General features: G+C 41.3%; 1 protein-coding gene across 2 annotated transcripts; it reads left to right on the top strand.

Moving 5' to 3' along the window:
* Positions 1 to 1,762: 1,762 nt before the first annotated feature.
* DYRK4 (dual specificity tyrosine phosphorylation regulated kinase 4) lies at positions 1,763 to 19,422 on the top strand. Of its 2 annotated transcripts, none has more exons than XM_071422522.1 (14): positions 1,763 to 2,035; positions 5,812 to 5,895; positions 7,249 to 7,398; positions 8,482 to 8,617; positions 9,797 to 9,960; positions 10,322 to 10,458; positions 11,292 to 11,432; positions 13,052 to 13,190; positions 15,361 to 15,442; positions 16,167 to 16,339; positions 16,935 to 16,995; positions 17,515 to 17,644; positions 18,360 to 18,505; positions 18,948 to 19,422. In XM_071422522.1, the coding sequence occupies exons 1-14, from the start codon at positions 2,030 to 2,032 to the stop codon at positions 19,172 to 19,174; spliced, it is 1,776 nt and encodes a 591-aa protein (XP_071278623.1). In that variant the 5' UTR covers positions 1,763 to 2,029; the 3' UTR covers positions 19,175 to 19,422. The 2 variants fall into 2 exon arrangements, with proteins under 2 accessions (XP_071278623.1, XP_071278622.1); XM_071422521.1 differs by having other exon boundaries at positions 1,764 to 2,131.
* Positions 19,423 to 19,424: the final 2 nt, after the last annotated feature.

A 19,424-nucleotide genomic window follows, 5' to 3' on the forward strand; every position in this document is an offset into this window, starting at 1 on the left:
GCAGGGAAAGCTCTTTAATTTCCTTTACCACTAATACTATTCTACTTCACAGAGATGTTGCCAAATTTAGAAATTTGGTAGAGATATTGTCTGTGTGATGATCATGGGCAGTGATCACATCCATAAGGAATTTATGTACTATTGCACATAGATTCTTTTAATTAAAAGTCTTTGTGAAGTGGGTAATTTTAAAAAATTAGTTACAAAGATAAATCTTTCCTTCAAACTTAAAAAAATCTGCTTTAAATTTATAGCTGAAACATTTTATGTACTGCTTTTTACTTCATTGTAGCATGACTGAAACTTAGTAAGAATCCTGGCGAGTTTCTCTTGTTTTGAGACTATTGTTGAGAAATGGAGGGGAAAACTGTATTCAATGCCTTATGTCATCAAAATTAGTTGGTCCTCTTCAGATAATATAAAAGAATGATCCTGAAGGTTGTTTTTATTCCTGCATGACTTATCACAGAAAATTTGAATATGGTTACAAGAATGTAATAAAATGAAGAGGAGAGAAAACATTGCAAAGAAAGGAAATGAGGAAAATAAAATAGAGGATGTTCTTCTAAATGAGGGATGGCTAAAACACAGGCAGATCTGTATTTCACTCCTTTCTATGGAGGCTATCTTGGGACTGCTAATGGAGAGAGACTATTGACAAGGGCCTGGAGTGAAAGGACAGGGGAAATGGATTCCCACTGAGAGTTTAGTTGGGATTTTGGGAAGCAATTCTTTGCTGTGAGGGTGCTGAGGCCCTGGAACAGGTTGCCCAGAGAAGCTGTGGCTGCCCCATCCCTGGCAGTGTCCAAGGCCAGGCCGGATGGGACTCTGAGCAACCTGGGATAGTGGCAGGTGTCCCTGCCCATGACAGGAGGGTGGAACTGGATGATCTTTAAGATCCCTTCCAACCCCAGCCATTCTAGGAGATCTGCATGCCTCCCCTCCTGGCATGACAGCCTGAGTGGTTATTTGGTGGGAGAATAAGAAGTTTCTCTTGCACATGAGGTTTGTAATACTGGGGAGGATTTGTTGCTTAGAGGGTTGCCAGGTTTGGATGAATGGAAAAGTGGGAGTGATGGAAGTGGGAGCAATGTGCCTTTTAGGAAGGCGCAGCCCAGCAATTACATCAGGAGAGGCTTTGCAGAGACCACCATGGGTGCAGGGGAATAACTGTTTGTCCTTTGGCCATTCCAGCAGCATCTGTAAAAGCAGCAGCCTTCAGTGGGTGAGCATGTATTTCCTCCTTGAAAACCCTGGTTTCTGAGTGAAAGTAGAACTATTCTGGGTTGTTGACAGATTTCAGACCATCAGGGAACATTCATTCTTTGGCTGTATGAAGGAGGAGACCACACTGTATTTTTGCTTTAGATATTCCCTTGAGACAGCTGGGGAATAGGGACGCCTCCATCAGTGCCCCATCACACATGCACAGCATCCAAAGGAGAAAGAGGAAGGACAGGAGGGCAGCTAAGTTCTGTCTCATTATCCACACCAAAATAATCCACACACTCATTATCCCACAGGGCAGAGCAGCTCTGCACCAATGCCTTCAAGAACCTCAGACCAAGGTGCCACTCTTTCACACAGAATGCCCAATGAGAAACCAACCCTTAAGGAATTAATTAATTTTCATTTTCCAGTCTGTCAGTCTTGTTGAAGAGATTTTGCTCGGTGTATAGCAAGGTCGCTGTGACAAATTCTGACAAAATCCAAGTTCAAGTGTTTTTTGGTTTCGCAAGCACATGAGCTCAGTGAGAAAGAACAGACTGAGATGACAAGGAGAACAGCCAATCCTGTTATATTTGTCTTTCTTATTACTGACTTGCCATGATAAATATGGAAAATTATATTTGGCTAGAAGGAGGCTGAGAAAGGGAACAGATGGCCACCAAAAGAATACTAGAGCAGCTAATAGTCACTGGCATATTTCCGGGAGAAAAATTTAAATCTGAAGCCAAGCAGAAGCATTATCCATTTTTTTCTGCTCAGGGCACTGTGCATGGAACTGCTCCTGCTATGCTCTGACTAGATGAAGGTGGGCTTCCTGAAATGCCTTCCCTGCATGGAATAAACATCTCCTGTCCTGCACTTAACAGCTCTCGCAGTAATGCTGACAGAAATAGTTGACAAGGTGGGGAAAATGTTTGTGTTCCTACTGTGTTTTGAGTGAGAGAGTGTATTTGCTACGGCTTTTAAATGTATTGCATGATTTAGCACCTGTGTTGTATTCTCTCCATGTATTCTACAGGCTTCCTTCAGTTTTGAGAACAGGGGGAAGAGTGAATGAGGGGGTCTTTGTGAGCCTATGTGAGTGAGGGGGGTCTTTATTTCATGCAGTTGTGTATTTAAAAAATTCCAAAATTTTAATGCATTTCTGATTTCTGTGGTTAACATGTACTGAAAAAATACTTTGATATTTTGAGAATTATGGAAGTGTGTCATGATGCCTGATTTTACAGAATGCTGTAAAGCTGAAACTTTGTGACTGTGGGCTCGGTGGTGGATGAGGACCTTGTTCTGTTTCTTTGGTGGTAACTGGAATGAGCAAGGTGGTCCCAGATTTGCAAGGCTGGAATAGCAGGAGATGATAGTCTGGGATTGCAGCATTGGAGCTGTAGGACAAGGCTGAGTGCCACAGGAGCAGGGAAAACAGGAGTGAAATAGTAACAGGTGCTGCAGTTTTTCTTTGGAGTGCTTCTGCCAGAATGAACACAGCCACAACAGCTCAGCTGCGGAGCCCATAGGGCAACTCCAGGGTTTTGCTGGAGCAGTTCTGCTGGGTCACTTGGATCAAGACCATCAAATAAAACCACTGTGTGGACTGTCCAATAAATCCACCTGCTCCCCATTCAGCCACCAGCAGGACTGGTGTAGGCACAGATCAGGTTTTCTACAAATAGAAGTTTGTTATTTACCCATTTGGGGGAATTTTATGAAGGTCGGTCACTTACTCATTTTATTGAATAAATTGCCTAAAGAGCAATAAAGCCTTAGTAAGTAGGTTTTGAGAAAGGGGGACAAAGAGGATCACAGATTTCCATGGTTTAAAAAAAGGCTTGGACTGATTTTGCTTTTACACTGTAAAAAGAGAAATGTCCACCTCAAAATCTTGGTAATCTTTCCCCACTGAATGGAAATTAAAAGGATTCCAAATCCAAATTCTGGCAGCCCATCTTGGAGCCTACTCACATTCTTCCTTAGCTTAGTTTTAAATATGTTTTTTAAATTTTTCATGCTCTGTTGTTAGTAAATCTACTTTAAAAAATTTAGGAATATAGACATAGCTGCCTAGCTTTTTAAAGGAATTGGTAAGAAATAAAATGCCATTTTTTAGTGAAGATTCTGCAGTCTGCACAGGTATGTGAAGTCATTGTTTCTTTGGTTTTCAGTGATAGCTTTTTCTCTATAAAATCCTGGCTTTGTATTGACTTGTAACTAGAAAGGCATGAAGCAGTTAAGAAACTACCTTGAAATGAAATGTAATCTTTTCATCAGCTCCAGAAACTGAAAATCATAGCTTGCTGGGAATGAAGTATGGATGAAGTGTGAGGAAAAAGTATAACATGCACTAAAATTAATAGTCTTACTAAGAGCTGGGCTGATTTAATTAGTAGAGTTTGAGTTTTGAGTGTGTATCCCAGACTCACCTTCATAACAAATGTGATTGTCCCTTGAAGTGCAAGATATGTAGATTGCATAAGATTGTCTGTAGATTGTCTGGGAAAATACTCTGGCACTGAGTTTTCCATGGAATCATCATCTAAAGAAATTCATACAAGGATTTTTGGTGCTCTGGCAAACTGTGTCATGCTCTAGGACACTCCTGTTTAGGATGCAGTAGTCTGGTGACCCTCTTCTGTGGCATTTGCTGTGTTGGCACTGGTAATATTTTGGATTTACAGCATATCATCCCTTATTCCTGTCTGAGTGATCTCCAGTTCCAAAGATGGGAATTACTGTGTCCAGGTTTTAGTCCTGCCATTCTCCTGTGTTTCACAGCCACCCTTCATCTCATGACAGAGCTGTTCTCAGTTTGTTCTAGATCTGAGGTTTGCCCTTGCGAAAGGGTTTGTTTATTCATTTGTGAACAGGAAGAGCACGCACAGAGCACAGTTATCTCAGGGGCAGTTTCCAGCTGGTCTGCTCAGTTTGAGTGGTGTCTTCCTGGCTGACGGTGAGACAGCTGAACCTGTCAAAAGGCAGCATTTCCTCCATGTGGTCAGGTAGATCTGTACACAGAGATTTAGCTCCATATTTAGTTTGGAAAAGTCTTTTATAGTCTCTAATCTAAGTGCAAATGCAAGGGTGGATATGCTACAGGCTCTGGAGTCAGTCAAGAGGAGGCCATCGAGATCATCAGAAGGGTGGAGCAGCTCTGCTGGGAGGAAAGGCTGAGGGAATTGGGATTGTTCAGCCTGCACAAGAGAAGGCTTTGGGGTGACCTCACTGGGGCCTTGCAGTGCCTGAAGGGAGCCCACAGGAAAGATGGCAGAGACTCTTGACAAGGGCCTGGAGTGACAGGACAAGGGGCAATGGCTTCACACTGACAGAGGGCAGGTTTAGATGGGATATCTTCCCATGGGAAAGGAGAAAGAAAATGGAGGAAGAAATTGTTCCCTGTGAGGGTGGTGAGACCCTGGCACAGGTTGTCCAAGAGAAGCTGTGGATTCCTGGAGCCTGGGGCTCTGAGCAGCCTGGTCTGGTGGAAGGTGTCCCTGCCCATGGCAGGGGTTGGAACTGCTTGGTTTTTAATGTCCCTTCCAACCCAAACCAGTCTGTGATTCTGTTCAGGGCAGGATGTGCCAGAGCCATTGTCGAGGTGTGTTCAGTTTGATCTCCCTGTTTGCAGCAATGCTAATGTGCCTTGCATATATCAAGGTCACAGTGTGTGTGTGTGGATCAATTTGCATGCAACCATCCCTCACCCACTACAGATTTTATATATAAATATATATATATATACTTATGTTTATCTATGTCTATATATGGATATCTGCAGTGTATTGGCACAGGTGCAGCATCTAATCTGAGTTGTCCCTGCCTCTTCCAGGCTCAGACAGACTCCTTCAGGAGCCCTTTTGACCAAACCCAGTGGGTTTCACTCCAGCCTATAGAGCAGAGCTCCAATCTGCTTTTGCCATGAAGTTTTCTCGGTCTAAATTATCCTAAAGATTTCTTCATTTCAATGCAGTTTGTTATTGGGCAGAAGTGTACAATGCTACTTAGCATGTTTATTGAAAAACTGCTGAAAGCACCAGCAAACTCTAAAATGGTGAGCTGCTTAGCACTTTCCCCATGGGTTTTGTTGTATTTATTGCTAATGCTGTCTGCCCATTGGAGCCAATGGGGCTTTTCTATATTTCAGTAAACTTTAACTCTGATTTTATTTTTACAAAATCTGTACCAGAAGCTGAATCAGTTTAATGCTGCTTGTAGCAATGTATGGGCTCACAATCTACCTCATAAGGCAATTTAAAGTTGTTCTTCCAAGCAGACTCACCACCAGCTTCCAAGTACATAATTAGGGATTGCAGAGGCCCCTTTCCCTTGGCTGAGCACAGGGGCACACCAAGCATCTGAGAGGCATAATAACAAAATAAACTGTCTCTGCCCCAGCCCACAAAACAGCTGCTCAATTGAGAAAGGCATTGCCAGAGTGTAACATGTTTTCAGCAGCTTTTGTGGCCCTCTCTCACACCTTGTGTTGGCACAGGCATTGCCACAAAGGAGGGAAATACAGAAATCAGGCAGAGGTTCCATAATTTTTTCCTCCAGAATAATTTTTATTAAAGCCTCACTTTATGTTTGCAGTCTTCCCATGTGGATGCTTTTTCTCAGTCTCAGCTGACTGTTCAAGAGAGGGATCATCTGGGCTCTAACAGAGTCTTCCATCAGGTATGTGACTCTTCAGCTGACTTCAAAAATACCTGAATGCTTGTTTTTTAAGTGATCTCTTATAATAAATGAATATGGGCAGAGGCAAGTCTTCTATTCCTTGTCCTCTTCCATTTTCTCTGTGGCTGTATGACTGTCCCAGATGCCTGCAAGTACTTTGGTTTTGCTGTGTTCAGTAGCATTTGAGGAATTTCTTCTACCACATCACTTTTCTTTGAAGCTTTTGCGAAAAGTCCACTGGAATGCCAGTTCTAAGTTTTTAAAGGCTATTCCATTATTTATTGGAATAAAAAATTTACTCATTAAAGTTGATTGGCTGAGAGCATTGCTCCTTTGCTTTTTAAGAAAATATCAAACCTCACCTTTGTTGTCAAAAGCTTGCCAAATATGTTTCTATGCTTCTCTGAGGAGAAAAATTTCACAGGTTTATGTGGGCTGTAGCTTTAGCTCTCTAGACCTTATTCTGCATTTCACCGTGCATAGTTGATCTATTTCAGATCTATTTCAAATAATTGTTTTATTATTTACCAAAGAGTTTTATTATTTACCTGAAAGAGTTTTCTTTGCTGCTAAGAGTTTGACTTCTCTGACTTGAGATATTCAAGACATTGATAAGACATACAAGACATTCATAAAACTGTGCCCTTTAATGACTGACTGCAATTAAAAATGATATAGCCGTGCTTTGCAAATAATAAATGGAAGAAATCAGGAAGGACTAGTAATTCTGGATTATTTAAATGACCATTAGCATTTATTTTTCAGCAAAGTTTGCTGAGAGCTTGTCTTTTCCTCACCAGTAAGGAGTGCAACAAAGGGGCCCAGTCAAATGGATCTCCATAGGAAATGAGGGGGAAGGAAATATGGAGAATCCAGTGCAGAGAAGACTTCCCACTGAGTGCACCCCTGGTGTTTGGCAGCAGTCCAGTCCCAGTTTCTCTTCTGCCACTGGGAATAGTTAATGGTATTTTCTGCCATTGACACTTCATGCCTACTTATTACCCTGTGTGGGTTTTTTCCCCATTCACAGGAGTCCTGCTGCCTGGTATGGCTGCTGGCTTCCAAACCCAGCCACCCTTTGCAGCTGAAGCAGTCACTGCTCTGATGCTGGATGGAAGTGTTCTTGTGAGGAGTCTCATTCCCTAAATTGTGCTGGATTGCCTGGACAACCTCGTGCTGCCTGTTAGTACAGCTGAAGCTGCCTTAGCATCTGGTCATTTCCCCTTTGCCTTTAGGTGTCAGAAGTGAACCATACACATTTTCCAAGGAGTTGCATCCCTCTGCTGTTCATAGGCGTGGCACAGAACTGCTTGCTAGGTCGTTAAGTGACATTTACTTGTGCTTTCTATTTAGAGAGTCAGTCGTGGTGTCCTTTCCCTCCCACATCTGGAAGGTCAAGTCAAGCATGGTCTGGCTGCAGATGCTGCAAACCCTCTCGCCTTTGAGAGCAGCCTGCCTCAAATAGCAAATAAGAGCTTGCAGAGTGTCCTGCCCTCTTTTCAGGTGAGTTATAAAGCTCCTGGGAATCTTGCTTGCCTGATGAACCAGCCTCTCTCCAAGTACCACTGAGAGAGTGTCAGTGGCAAAGTGTCACAAGTGTATAAGTGTGGGGGAAGAGAGAAGAAGGGTCAGAATTAGCGACAAGTATGGAAAAATGCTTCATTTTGAAAAGAACCCATTTTTACTTGCACACATCCTTAACTGAAACCCCACAAGCACCAAGATGCTTTTATTGAAGTGGTACCAGTCAGGACTTCTTGCAAGGATGTGGTGGACCAAGCTTGCCCACTTGTTAGTCCATATCCCATCCCCTGGGTTCTCCTTGTCTTGGCAACCATGTGCTGGTTTTGGAATATGGCTTTGGTACCCTTCTGACACGGACACACACTAAGCTGTTTTTTGTCTCCATCCAGCCCCACTTCTATGAGGACTTTCTCAAAGAATGAGAAATAAATAAATGAATCATTTAGCTTGGAAGAGTCCTCTGAAGGACTTCTGGCCCAACCTCTCACTACAAGCAGAGCAGACTTGGAGCAGGCTGCTCTCATTATGATCCATTTATCCAGTTCATCTCCCACTCCCTAGGCTCCAGTGTCACAGGCCCTGCTCAAGGCAAAGTCCATGATGCTCACTGCTTTTCTCCCAGTGGCCAAGCCAATCACTCCATCAGAGAAGACAACAAAGTCATTCAGACACCATTTGTTGGCATATCCATACTGGTTATTCCAAATCAACTTCCTCTCTTTCACTTGGTTTAGCTTGGTTTCCAAGAGGGATTGTTCCACAGCCCTCCAAGGCTGTGGTACAGATAGCAATTCTAGAGAGTCCATATACTGGATGAATCTGGAAGATGAAGAAATCTCTCTTTTATAGAGATTTATCTTTCCATGGTCCAACAGCCTTTAGTGCTTTTGGCAGAATTTGCAGTCTGAATAAGCAGGGTGTTCTAGTGCTCAAGCTTGCTTGTTCTAACTCAGCACAAAATTGACACAGAGATTACTCAGCTAATCCAAAATAAATATATTGCAGCTTTGTCTCTGTGAATATAGCAGTTTTTAATTTTTAAATTTTTTTTCTGCTTGGCAGGAAAATGGAACTCAAGGCAATTTTCCTCAATTTAACCTTCCAGACAGTCTTCCTGAGAGTGATACCAGAGTCCATACAAAACCATCCGAACTGGAGAGCACCAGCATCGGGGTCAAACTGCCTATGACAGCTTCAGGTAGAATATCCCTGGATAAACTGAAAGGACTGGAGTGACAGGCTGCCTACACAGATGAGGAGTGTATACAGTCAGGACAATCAGGGACCAGAGGTGCCATGTTAAATGGCTGCTGAAATATTTAACAATTTAGAGAGCAGCAATATGGATGGGACTAAGTGATTTCTGATTATCCAGCTTGGGGAAGTACCCAGTAGGGGAATGATGTGACTAACACAAATACAGAAAAGAAACATGCAGTATCAAAAAGAATGTGTATTTATCTAAGATGTATTTATCTATCTTAGGTGGGATAGGTGAGAGTAATATTCCATTACAGGGATAAAACCGTTTCTCACTTCCTTGTGGCTGTGTCCTATTTTATTGATGTGGGCTAAATTGCATTTTGGGAGTTCTCGGATCTAGAAAGTTTCTGACAGAGTTAATCTATTTCTAGAAGGAGTCTAGGAAAAAAAAAGTAGTGGCCTTTTGCTTTGAAATGATTTAGCATCCCTGCATTGCTGGATGAAGATCTGCCACTGTTTAACAAAACACCCACACATGCATGCAACACATAGATTTATAATGCTCCTGTCTGAATATATATCCACATTTAAATGATGGGAGTGGAGGTGTTAGGGCAGCTGAAATTCTATGCAGGAAGAATCAGAACTAGGAGAAAAGCAGATTTGGACTCCATTTAATTCCTAACCTCAAGCATCTGACTGATGATATTTATCAGAAAAACAAGTACTTGAAAGCTTTGGTTAACTAGACATTACTGACATTTTATAAATATAGCAATCAAACCAATAAAAATGTAACTTTTCATGTAAGTTATGGAGCCTGAGGGAGCAGATAGACACCAGATGGGATTTTCATAAAATCTATATGCATAACTTCCCTCACAAGTAAATAATTTTTACCTAAACTCTCTTAAAAGTCTTGCCGACAGATGATGAGTGCTTTATTGAACTTAATACTGCAAGCCAGAAAAAATAAAAAAAAAATAAATAGAAATTTGTATGAAATTGTAGAAAAAGAGAAATCTCAGTTGGAAGGGAACTCTAACAGCTTTTCTCAGCATCCTGCTCAAAGTGGTGGGCTCTACTGTGAAATGTTCCATTGTAAAAGCACTTTGCCATCAGGTTTCTGACATTTTATTGATTTTTGGTTTTACGTTCTTGTTTTCTGATTTAGAAGCCTTGAAAAATTTTAGAAACCAGTTAACAGTCTATGAGCAAAAAGAAATTTTCAATTATACAGAGCTCTGGTTTCTTGGCCTGGAAGCTAAAAAGATTGAAGGTTTGCCTGAAACCCAGAATAATAATTGTTATGATGATGAGCATGGTTCCTACTTAAAGGTAAGTGGAAAAATTATGGTGTTCATTTTGAGCTCAGTAAGTTTGTAGTGATTTTATGCCAACTCTTAAGTGTTGTCTGTGAGATAAATGTTGTTTCTAGAAGATAAATGTTCACATAGTGAAAAAATACCTTTTAAAGCTCAGGGGAGAATTCACTTTGCATGTCATGCAGGGTGGATGCAAGGTAGCTGGGCTATGGAAGTATCACTTGGGATTTTCCTTGTTACCTTATTTGATGTAGACTTCACCTGCAGCTAGCCCACCATCTGTCATGGAGAGCAGACTCAAACACACAGGAGCTACTGGGAAGCCTGGTCTTTGTTGTACTCCTTGAATCTGAACCCTTTGTGTTCTTTTGAAGGTTTTACATGACCACATTGCCTACCGCTATGAAGTCTTGGAGGTCATTGGGAAAGGGTCATTTGGGCAGGTGGCCAAATGCCTGGATCACAAAACCAATGAGTTAGTGGCATTGAAAATAATAAGGAATAAGAAAAGGTGAGATACCTGCTGACTTTAAACCAGTAAAATCACCCCTCTTATATACAGGCAAACTGTGACAATGTGAACAAATCAAAATCAAACCTCCTGTGCATTCATTAAACACAGTGAGGGCAGAGTGAGGAAAGAGGATGTCAGGAACTGGCCTGGACCTGGAGGAGAGACAGCCTAGGAAAGCAAGCACAGTTTCTCCAGGCTCACAAGGTCTCTCTCATTGTTGCACAGTGAATACACAACCCAGGTAACCAGCTGTGCGGAACTGAGAGCAGGGAGCGTCCCCACAAAGTTCCAAAACCACAGGAATATGCTGGAAGGCACCCATCACTTGCTTGAACATGAAAAATTCTACACTGTGGTCCTAAGCAACCTGTTCCTGTTAAGTGGCTGGTTACAAATTTGTGAGCTTGAAGCAAAGTCAGTGAAACAGATGTTCAGCTGTTCCGTTTTCCCCCTCACTGAACACTAAGTGTAAAGATGCTTTTCAAAATCCCCTGTTTGACTGTGGTAGGTGTGAAACATGTTCAAGGAAAGTGAAGCATTCCTATAGACTTGAGAGCACCAGAATTTTAGTCTGGATGCTCACTGGAAACCTTTTCATTTAAAGGTTTTTTCAGACAAGTCAAAATAGGTACTCTGAAATGTTATGTAAGGCCAGTGTATTTAGACTAGGAATCAAGAGTAAGAAATCAAAATTACAGTGGTTAACAGGGTTGAACGAAACATTTTAATAATTGTCCCACCTGCTGAGCTCATGGTGTTTGTAGCATTTGCAGAAATACAAATGCTACCCTGAGCTGATGTCACCATTCCCATGTCGTGTGATATTTCAGATTTCACAGCCAGGCTTTGGTAGAAGTGAAGATCCTTGATGCTCTGCTGAAGAAAGACAAAGATGATACTCACAATATCATCCACATGAAGGAGTACTTCTACTTTCGCAATCACTTCTGTATCTCCTTTGAACTGCTAGGGTAAAGTACATTTTCCTTTACATACACCTTAAGGAGAATTGTAGCTCTTGTGCCTTACAAGATTTAATTTTTATGTCTTCTTCAGAAGAATTGGCAGCTAGAAAGCAACACTGTCTAAATACAGACTGCATAACTGAGCCTTTGATCACCCAAGGTGAACTGAAAAAGGCCACGTTCAGACTTCACACGGGCAATGACATGATCCATCCATTATTTTCTGTGCTGGGTATTGAAGGCTTCTTCCCCGAAAGACCTGTGAGGAAAAGAGTAAATTCAGGACTGGTAAACTTCAGGGTATATAAATATGAATAATATAAAATAATTTAAAAATAAAACTGCATCTTACTTTTTATGAATCTTTGCTGCAGGGCATCTTAGGAGGAGTTCTGGAGGAATTTTGGAGAAGTCAGATCATTTTATTCATCAGCCTTCTTGTAATCAGGGAATCAAACTGGAATTATCCAGGTTACCCACACTTCTCCAGCCCCTAGAGTAAAGCCCCCATTGGTGCATGTGCTGCAGTCCCTGCTGAAGATTCAGCATGATATGGACAGCTTGATCCCAAAGAAACCTAAATCCCTCGTGTTCCTGCATGTGAGTCTGTCACTTACAGGCACACGGGGTGAGAGGTGACTCCTCTCCAGGGAAGACACACCAGTCTTTTCTGAAAGCCGCTATGGAAACACACAGGGAAATGGGAGAGCCACTATCTTTAGGTCTCCACAGAGGAGTTGAAGACTTGTTGTCATAGAAAAATGTTTGTCTAGTAAATTTTCATTGCCTTTAAAATACCATGAAAAGCCTTTGATTTGTGATCTTTTCCTTTAAGTCTTGGCAACTTTAATTCCAAAGGAATGGGCTGTGCCTACCACCAGTGGACACTCCAGTGAGGAAGGCAGAAAGCTCCAGTTGGTCATGTCCTTGCAAACATGTGCTAGTGCTGAGGACACCTCTCACAGGGAAGAATTTATTCCTAATATCCAATCTAAACCTACTCCTTTTTCAGCTTGAAATCATTACCCCTTGTCCTGTCACTATCACTATCAAAAATCTCTCTTCCTCCTTTTCATAAACCCCTTAAGGCACTGGAAAGCTGCAATGAGATCTTCCAGAGCCTTCTTTTCTCCAGGCTACTGGGCAGGGCTACTGGAAGTTGCTAAGATGTGATGGTCACCAGAGGGATATAAAAACCTACTGAGACCTGATTTGATGGGGGGGTTATCTAGAAATCTTTACTGCTGGTTAAAAACCTTTAAACAGAAATTATTTACTCAAGACGCCAAAGCAAAGAGAAACGACAGCAAAAGGAGACAGAAAAAAATTTTTTTTGGTTCCTGAATCATTATTGTTCTTGGTAAAAATCAGCACAGCTGCTTAACAGCAGAGAGTTTAGCAAGGAAGTTCAGTGATTTTACATCTGCTTTAGATCTGGGAGGTGTTTGTGCATATCAAATGCAGGGCAGCATTTGCAGGAAGGAAAATAGCTGTCATTTTCCTCTGCATGAGTCCTCCATGTGGGAAGACAAGCTCTTAATGCACTGGAAACTAATCATGCCTTTAAAAATAAATTCTCCAATCTCTTATCTGCTCTCTGTCTGCTGCTTCTTCCTCCCCCACAGAATAAATTTGTATGAGCTGATCAAAAAGAACAATTTCCAAGGCTTTAGCCTGTCGTTGATTCGCCACTTCACTCGGTGTGTGCTGAGGTGCTTGCAAGTGCTCTACCAGGAAAAAATCATTCACTGTGATCTGAAGCCTGTAAGTACAATCATTTCATCACCTAGTATTCTGTACAGAATAAATGAACTTATCCTGTTCTTTATTGATTGCGAGGAACTGTCAGGAGAAACCCTAAAAACCCAGTATGATGTTTGTACAGAAGCTGTAATTTACTTCAGATTATGTTCATGCTACAGTCAACTCATCATTACAATTGATTCCGTTCATTCACCAAAGCATTAAATGAGATTATTTGGTTGCCAAAACATATGCAAATATGAATCAAATTCAGGTAATGACTTTTTGCTTAGAGAAAAAGAAAAGTACTTGTAAAATTAAGTATTTCAAGATGAGGGATATTGTAATGCGAGGAATATTCACAAGGCAGCCTTTTTCTTATTATCTTCTTAATTTAATTTCTTAGGCATAACTATAAAATTAGGTAGCCTAGTAAATGGCAAAGGAATTCTGTGAAACAATATTTTGGGTGTTCACCTGTTTTTTGAAGGAACATCTGTCCTCCAATTCCCTCTGCTGTATCTGCTAAGCATTCATGCTAGGTAAAACATTTCCATTCTCCTTAAGCCCCAAATCTAATATTTTGCAATTTTCTGAGATTTCTGAAGGATTTTCATTATATTTTCACTTCAGTTTAAAGTTTCTCTTGATTTCTTTTTCAAAAGGGCAAATTAACCCTCTTGAATAAGTTTAAATAAAGAAATAAATACGTTCTCAGGTAAAAATGCTAAGGATAAAATTCTGTTCTCACTTTGCTAAATGTATCTTGATTTAGAATTCTGAGAAGTCACATACTGTCTATACCCATTGTCTTGCCAATATCTTTGCCAGACCAATTTGCAGTGAGAAGAGAGGCTTGCAAGATAACCCAAATATATGAATCAAAAACAATTAGCCCAATGGAAATCTGTTTCAAGGCAGCCACTGACAAGGCATGACGTTGGCAGCATCAATTAGTGTAGTCTGTATTTAAATAGAGCAACATGTTAGTGAAAATGTAGTGAGTTAACTAAAAGACAATTTTGTTCTCATTCAACAATTGTACAGTTTCATGAGTTTATGTTGCCTGAAACTCACATCTGTTGTCCCATCTGCCTCCTATGATATTTCTCAGCATTAGGTAGAATATGGAGTTTCTCTGGCCTTTATGCTAGGTAATCACTGCCTCCAAAGCCTGGTTTCTCAGTCAAGTCCTGGTTTTCCAGCTCCCTTGCATTGTGAGGGATTCAGTATAAGAGACAGTGTCCTACCATGAGCACGAAGGAATATGAAAATGCAGAGAGGGGATGCTGCTTCCCTTACCAGAGCCAAGAGCACCTGGATTGTGGAAGTCACTCCTTTCCTTGACTTTCACCAGTAGCAGCTTCTCCTTCCTGGCACATGAAGCATTTCCTTATGAGCTAATTACCCAGGAAACCACTTCATCATTATTTGGCATCCACCTGGGAAGTGTTCAGTCCTTCAAAGCCCTGACATATAATCACTGTAAAACTGGTTGATAAAGGTAACCATCTGTCTGCTGAGGAGTGGAGAAGGCAGTCCTTCATTTAGACAGACTTTTAATGAGGATAAAACTCAGCTCTGCAGAAGAGAGCTGAAGGCTGTGTTTGCTCATCAGTGCACACACATATATCCCTGAGTTGGCTGTTTAAGGATCACTTCTCCAGCTGGACTTGCAAGAATCCAGTGCTGTACCCACCTGCACCCAGCTAAGAATCCACAGGACCCTGCCATGTCCATTTGTCCCTCCCTTGAGACTTGTGCATCACACAGGTGGGGAGGGGTGAGCTGACACACAGTCTGGGGCAAGCAGTGCAGGGAAGAACTGTGGAGTGTGGCTCCTTCATGGGCCAGGGGCTTTCTGTGCTTACAAAAGGATAGTTCTGGTTAATTCAGCACTGCACAAAGCCAGGTGCAGTTTGGCTTTTACTAGATAAGCAACCCTGAGTTTTGGGGAGCTCCCTGCTGCCTTTTCTGTCTCACTTGCAGCCTGGATACCAAATCTCCCCTCTGCTTTGCACAATTGCACATTATTGGCTGCCTCCTCATGTTAGCAAATGCATTCCAAAGGAGGTTGGATTTTGAAGCTCTCATTATGCAGAGAAGTGTAAATGTGATTTGCATTCTGATTTTCACTAGCTTAATATGGTGCTAAACCCCTCTTTTTCCTGTGATTTTTTTTTCTTTTTAGGAGAACATACTATTATACCACAATGGGCAAGGTTCAGTCAAAGTTATTGATTTTGGATCAAGCTGCTATGAAGACCAAAGAGGTTTGCAGAAAAGTCAAGTAGATGTAATTTTCTTAATAAGCTTTCTTAATTTTAAATAATGTGGAAAAACTATTTCTTGGATTGGGCTAATATATTGACCTATGCCCCTAATTAGAACCTGGTGAACTGTTCAGCCACTGGTGGTGGAGCAAATACTGGTAGAGACAAGTAAGATATTACCATTCTTTTTCTTTGTCCCAAGCCTGATCAGCTCCTTTACTCCTGTTGAAATCAGAATTGTACTTTCAGGAGTGGTTAGCTGGAACAAACTTAAGAGTATAATCCAAATATTTCATTTATCAAGAAGTTTGTCAGGTCCAGAGAGCCATTCTTTGTGAGATGGTTAAATTATGATTAGTACTTTTTGTATGACTACCACAGGGAGGGAAATGGGAACTGTACTTTTAATTTAGGAACTGTTGATTGATGCAAATGGAACACCTTCAAAATAGGAAAATGAGCATGGATAAACTGAATCACAGCATTAGGAGAACAATTTCCTTCAGTGAAACTTGTTGAAAAACAATTTCTAAATAAAATGGGGGAAAGTGTATCACCCATTACTTTTAGGATGGGATTAGAAAATGTTTCCAGAGCCTATGTGAGCAATCTGTGGATAGACAGATTTATGATTTCTGAACATATGCCTCTTGTCTGTGAAATCTGCAAATTGACATTTCAGTCCCAACTGTGATTTTTGCTTCTTGTCTGATTTTTGATCCAGTGTACACCTATGTTCAGAGCCGCTTTTATCGCTCCCCTGAGGTGATTCTTGGTCATCCTTATGCTATGGCTGTTGATATGTGGAGCTTAGGCTGTATCATAGCAGAGCTTTACACAGGCTATCCGCTATTCCCAGGGGAAAATGAAGCTGACCAACTTGCCTGCATCATGGAGGTAACTTTTGGGATTGGTTTGCACACCCATTTGATAAACTGCACTACCAGAAACAAAGAGAAACCTCAAGCAATAATGAAATATGATTGGCTACAGCCTGGCCTTCCAGAGGGAGGTTTATTGCAGCCAAATGGCTCTTTGAGCCAGAAGGGCCCCTCTGAGCCTCTTTTCCTCTAGACTGAGTCCCTTTCCCAGCTCCCTCAGCTTCCCCTCATCAGACTTGTGCTCCAGCCCCTTCCCCAGATCTGTTCCCTTCTCTGAACATGCTCCAGCCCCTCAGTGTCCTTCCTGAAGTGACAGGTCCCAAACTGGACACAGATTTGAGGTGTGGCCTCACCAGTGCCATGGAGAGAAGGACAATTTCTGCCCTGGTTCTGCTGGCCATGCTATTTTTGATGCAAAGATGTGTACAGGCAGCACTAAGAAATCCCTTAATTCCCTCCATAATAAGAGGAAATATTTTGCAGACGTTTCATAGTAAATTGCAACATTCAACTTCTTTTCATAAGGAGGGCAAAATGACACACCTCACCTAATGGTTGTTGTGTATCTTTATGAAATGAGGACTAACCCTATGAATTCATTTTCTATGAAGGTATTGGGTCTTCCACCAGCTGATTTTATCCAGGCTGCATCAAGGAGGAGAACATTCTTTGGTAATTTCTTCGATTATTTGTTCTTTCTGGATCCCTCCCTGGTCACTAATCACTAATTAATAGCACTGGTAGAGAGTAGTGTCAGAGATCTTTAGCTAATTCCTAACTGATAAAAATACTGCCAGGAAGAGGTATGGAAAAAAAGCAAAAGGATAAAATGAGGCCTATAAACAAACCTGGAGCTCTGCTCTTCATGTTTATGGGCCTCTGATTGCCAAAGTGATAGAGAAGTTGCTCTTTAGAATTATTGTTGCTGAAAGGAATGCAGTGGGCTCTGGGAACTTTACATTTTTCATTTCTCTGTGTGTAAATTGGGTTTGGAAATTGCTCAAAGCAAACAAACCAAAGGGTAGGATATGGTCTCTAGGATGTAATCAATCCTGTTTGCCACAATTCTGGTAGATTATCAATCCAACAGGGCAAAACTGGAGTTAGTGGGATGGACATGGATACTGTTTATGCAACGCTTTAAAGTGAAGGTTTTTAATGTAATTTTTTGAGGATGTCTTTTTTTTTAAGATTCCAAAGGTTTTCCTAAATCCGTAACTAACAGCAAGGGGAAAAAGAGATGCCCAGACTCCAAGGATCTAAGCACAGTGCTGAATACCCATGATGCTGGTTTCTTGGACTTCTTGAAAGGATGCTTAATGTGAGTTCATACTGTATGCAACAAGCTACTTTTGACTTTGTGTTCATTCTTTTGTACCTTTAAAATCCTGGTATCTGTTGTGTTTGCTTGTTTTATTTTTTGGTGGGGTGTTTTGGGTTTTTGTTTTGTTTTTCACGTGGCATCATTCGTATAACTATTATTATTGACACTTTACTATGCCTTCTTTAGCAGTGACTTCAAATTTCTTTCTAGCAGTTCAGCAGCACTTTCCTAAAGAAATTCTGAAGAAACTGCTAACTTGTGATAACATGGGGAGGGAAGAAAAAATCATCCCACCACGTTTCACAAGAGGGTTGCTTTCAGTGTTCTCTGTTTGCCAAGTCTGTGTGAATCATTGATTCATTTTGGTTTGCTGGTTGAATCAGAAGTTTCAGAAAATAATTTCAGTGGAGCAAAAAACCAAACCTTAAACAAGAATGTTGGGTCCCTACCCTAATAGAAGCAGGAACTGCATATTAAAAATGGTTTGATGCTGCAGAGGGTTTGATCAGCACAGTGCTGATGTAAATAGGTTTTGAAGGCTGGAGAAGATCACGTAAGATTTTTCCATGGTTTTGAGATAAAAAGAAAATTATTTTGTTTCAAAAAAATGTCCTCATGACTTGACTTTCAAAAGACAGGGCTGAATCTCTTGCCTCTTACTAATTTTCAGATAGAAATAACTGAATAATGATTTGTCTCCCATGGATTTAAGGTGGGAGCCCTCCCTGCGCATGACTCCCGATGAAGCGATGAAACATGCGTGGATCCAGGAGCCCAAAATCTTCCGGAAACCACAGGCCCCAAGGAAGATGAGTGATGGCTCCTTCTCTGCACTGGAAAATAGAAGAGAGACTATTCGTAAGCATGTTTCACCTCAGGACTAAGGGCATTTATACCGCCAGTGTTTGGTGTTTCTTTGTGTTCAGTGTCATCTGCCTGGAGTGAGGGGAGGTGGAAGTGTGGAGATAATGGATGGCTCCTGAAATGGGGTGGGTACAGGCACCATTCCTCACTTGTGTAGAACTGCATGCCTTATGTTTTAGTCCAGCTGCCTGCAAGAAGACTGGAAATGCTGAAGATTCACACAGAAAGCCCTTTTCCCTGCTGAGAGCAAAACAGTATCTGACACCACACCACAGTGCATGTCACTTTCAGAGCAAAAGAATGCAGTAGTGGGGGTTGTTAGATCCCTGAGAAAACTTTCACCTGATTTGCTGGGAGTTTGTGTCAATCCTGTGTTTTATCTGCTGTTAAGAATCTGCTGTCTTAACCCTCTCATTTTAATTATTTATTGTTGCAGAGAATCTCTGGAAAAATGCAGCTGACAAAGTGAGAAGTGAACTGGCTGACAGACTGACTCCTTTCACAGGCACAGCAGAAAGTGACATGCAGAACACAAGGAAGCATGCTATTCCAGAGAAATATTTGGAAAACCACATGGAAAAGCCTATTAAGTACGATCAAGCAGAAGACAGTGGCGAAAGAGCTCTTCCAAAAACTTCTCTTTTTTTCCCACCAATTAAGTAAAACAGAGCACAAGCTAAGATTGGCTCAGTTGCATACCTAGTGTATTTTGTAGGTATTATTTGTACTCAGGAATATAAGCTATATCTGTCTGTTCATGGGCTGTGCACATTGTAAGTATATTTAATGTTCTTTTTACCCTAAAATCATCTAGTCAACCAAAACAGAATTTGAGAACCATTCCTTTTCCTCATCTCCATCTTTGTGATCAGAGATTCTTCACAACCAGCAGCAATAAAATGGAGACTGTAGA

The sequence above is a fragment of the Agelaius tricolor genome, unplaced genomic scaffold (assembly GCF_023055355.1).
Source record: "Agelaius tricolor isolate 1412-34295 unplaced genomic scaffold, bAgeTri1.0.p SCAF_3, whole genome shotgun sequence".
In the NCBI taxonomy this organism is placed as follows: domain Eukaryota; kingdom Metazoa; phylum Chordata; class Aves; order Passeriformes; family Icteridae; genus Agelaius; species Agelaius tricolor.

Excerpts from the sequence above, each read along its gene's own strand:
- DYRK4 (XM_071422521.1), top strand. The coding sequence starts at position 2,108 with ATGCTGACAGAAATAGTTGACAAG. Across the intron at positions 8,618-9,796 it reads ACTGCCTATGACAGCTTCAG|AAGCCTTGAAAAATTTTAGA; the intron begins GTAGAATATCCC and ends TTTCTGATTTAG. Across the intron at positions 13,191-15,360 it reads TTCACTGTGATCTGAAGCCT|GAGAACATACTATTATACCA; the intron begins GTAAGTACAATC and ends TTTTCTTTTTAG.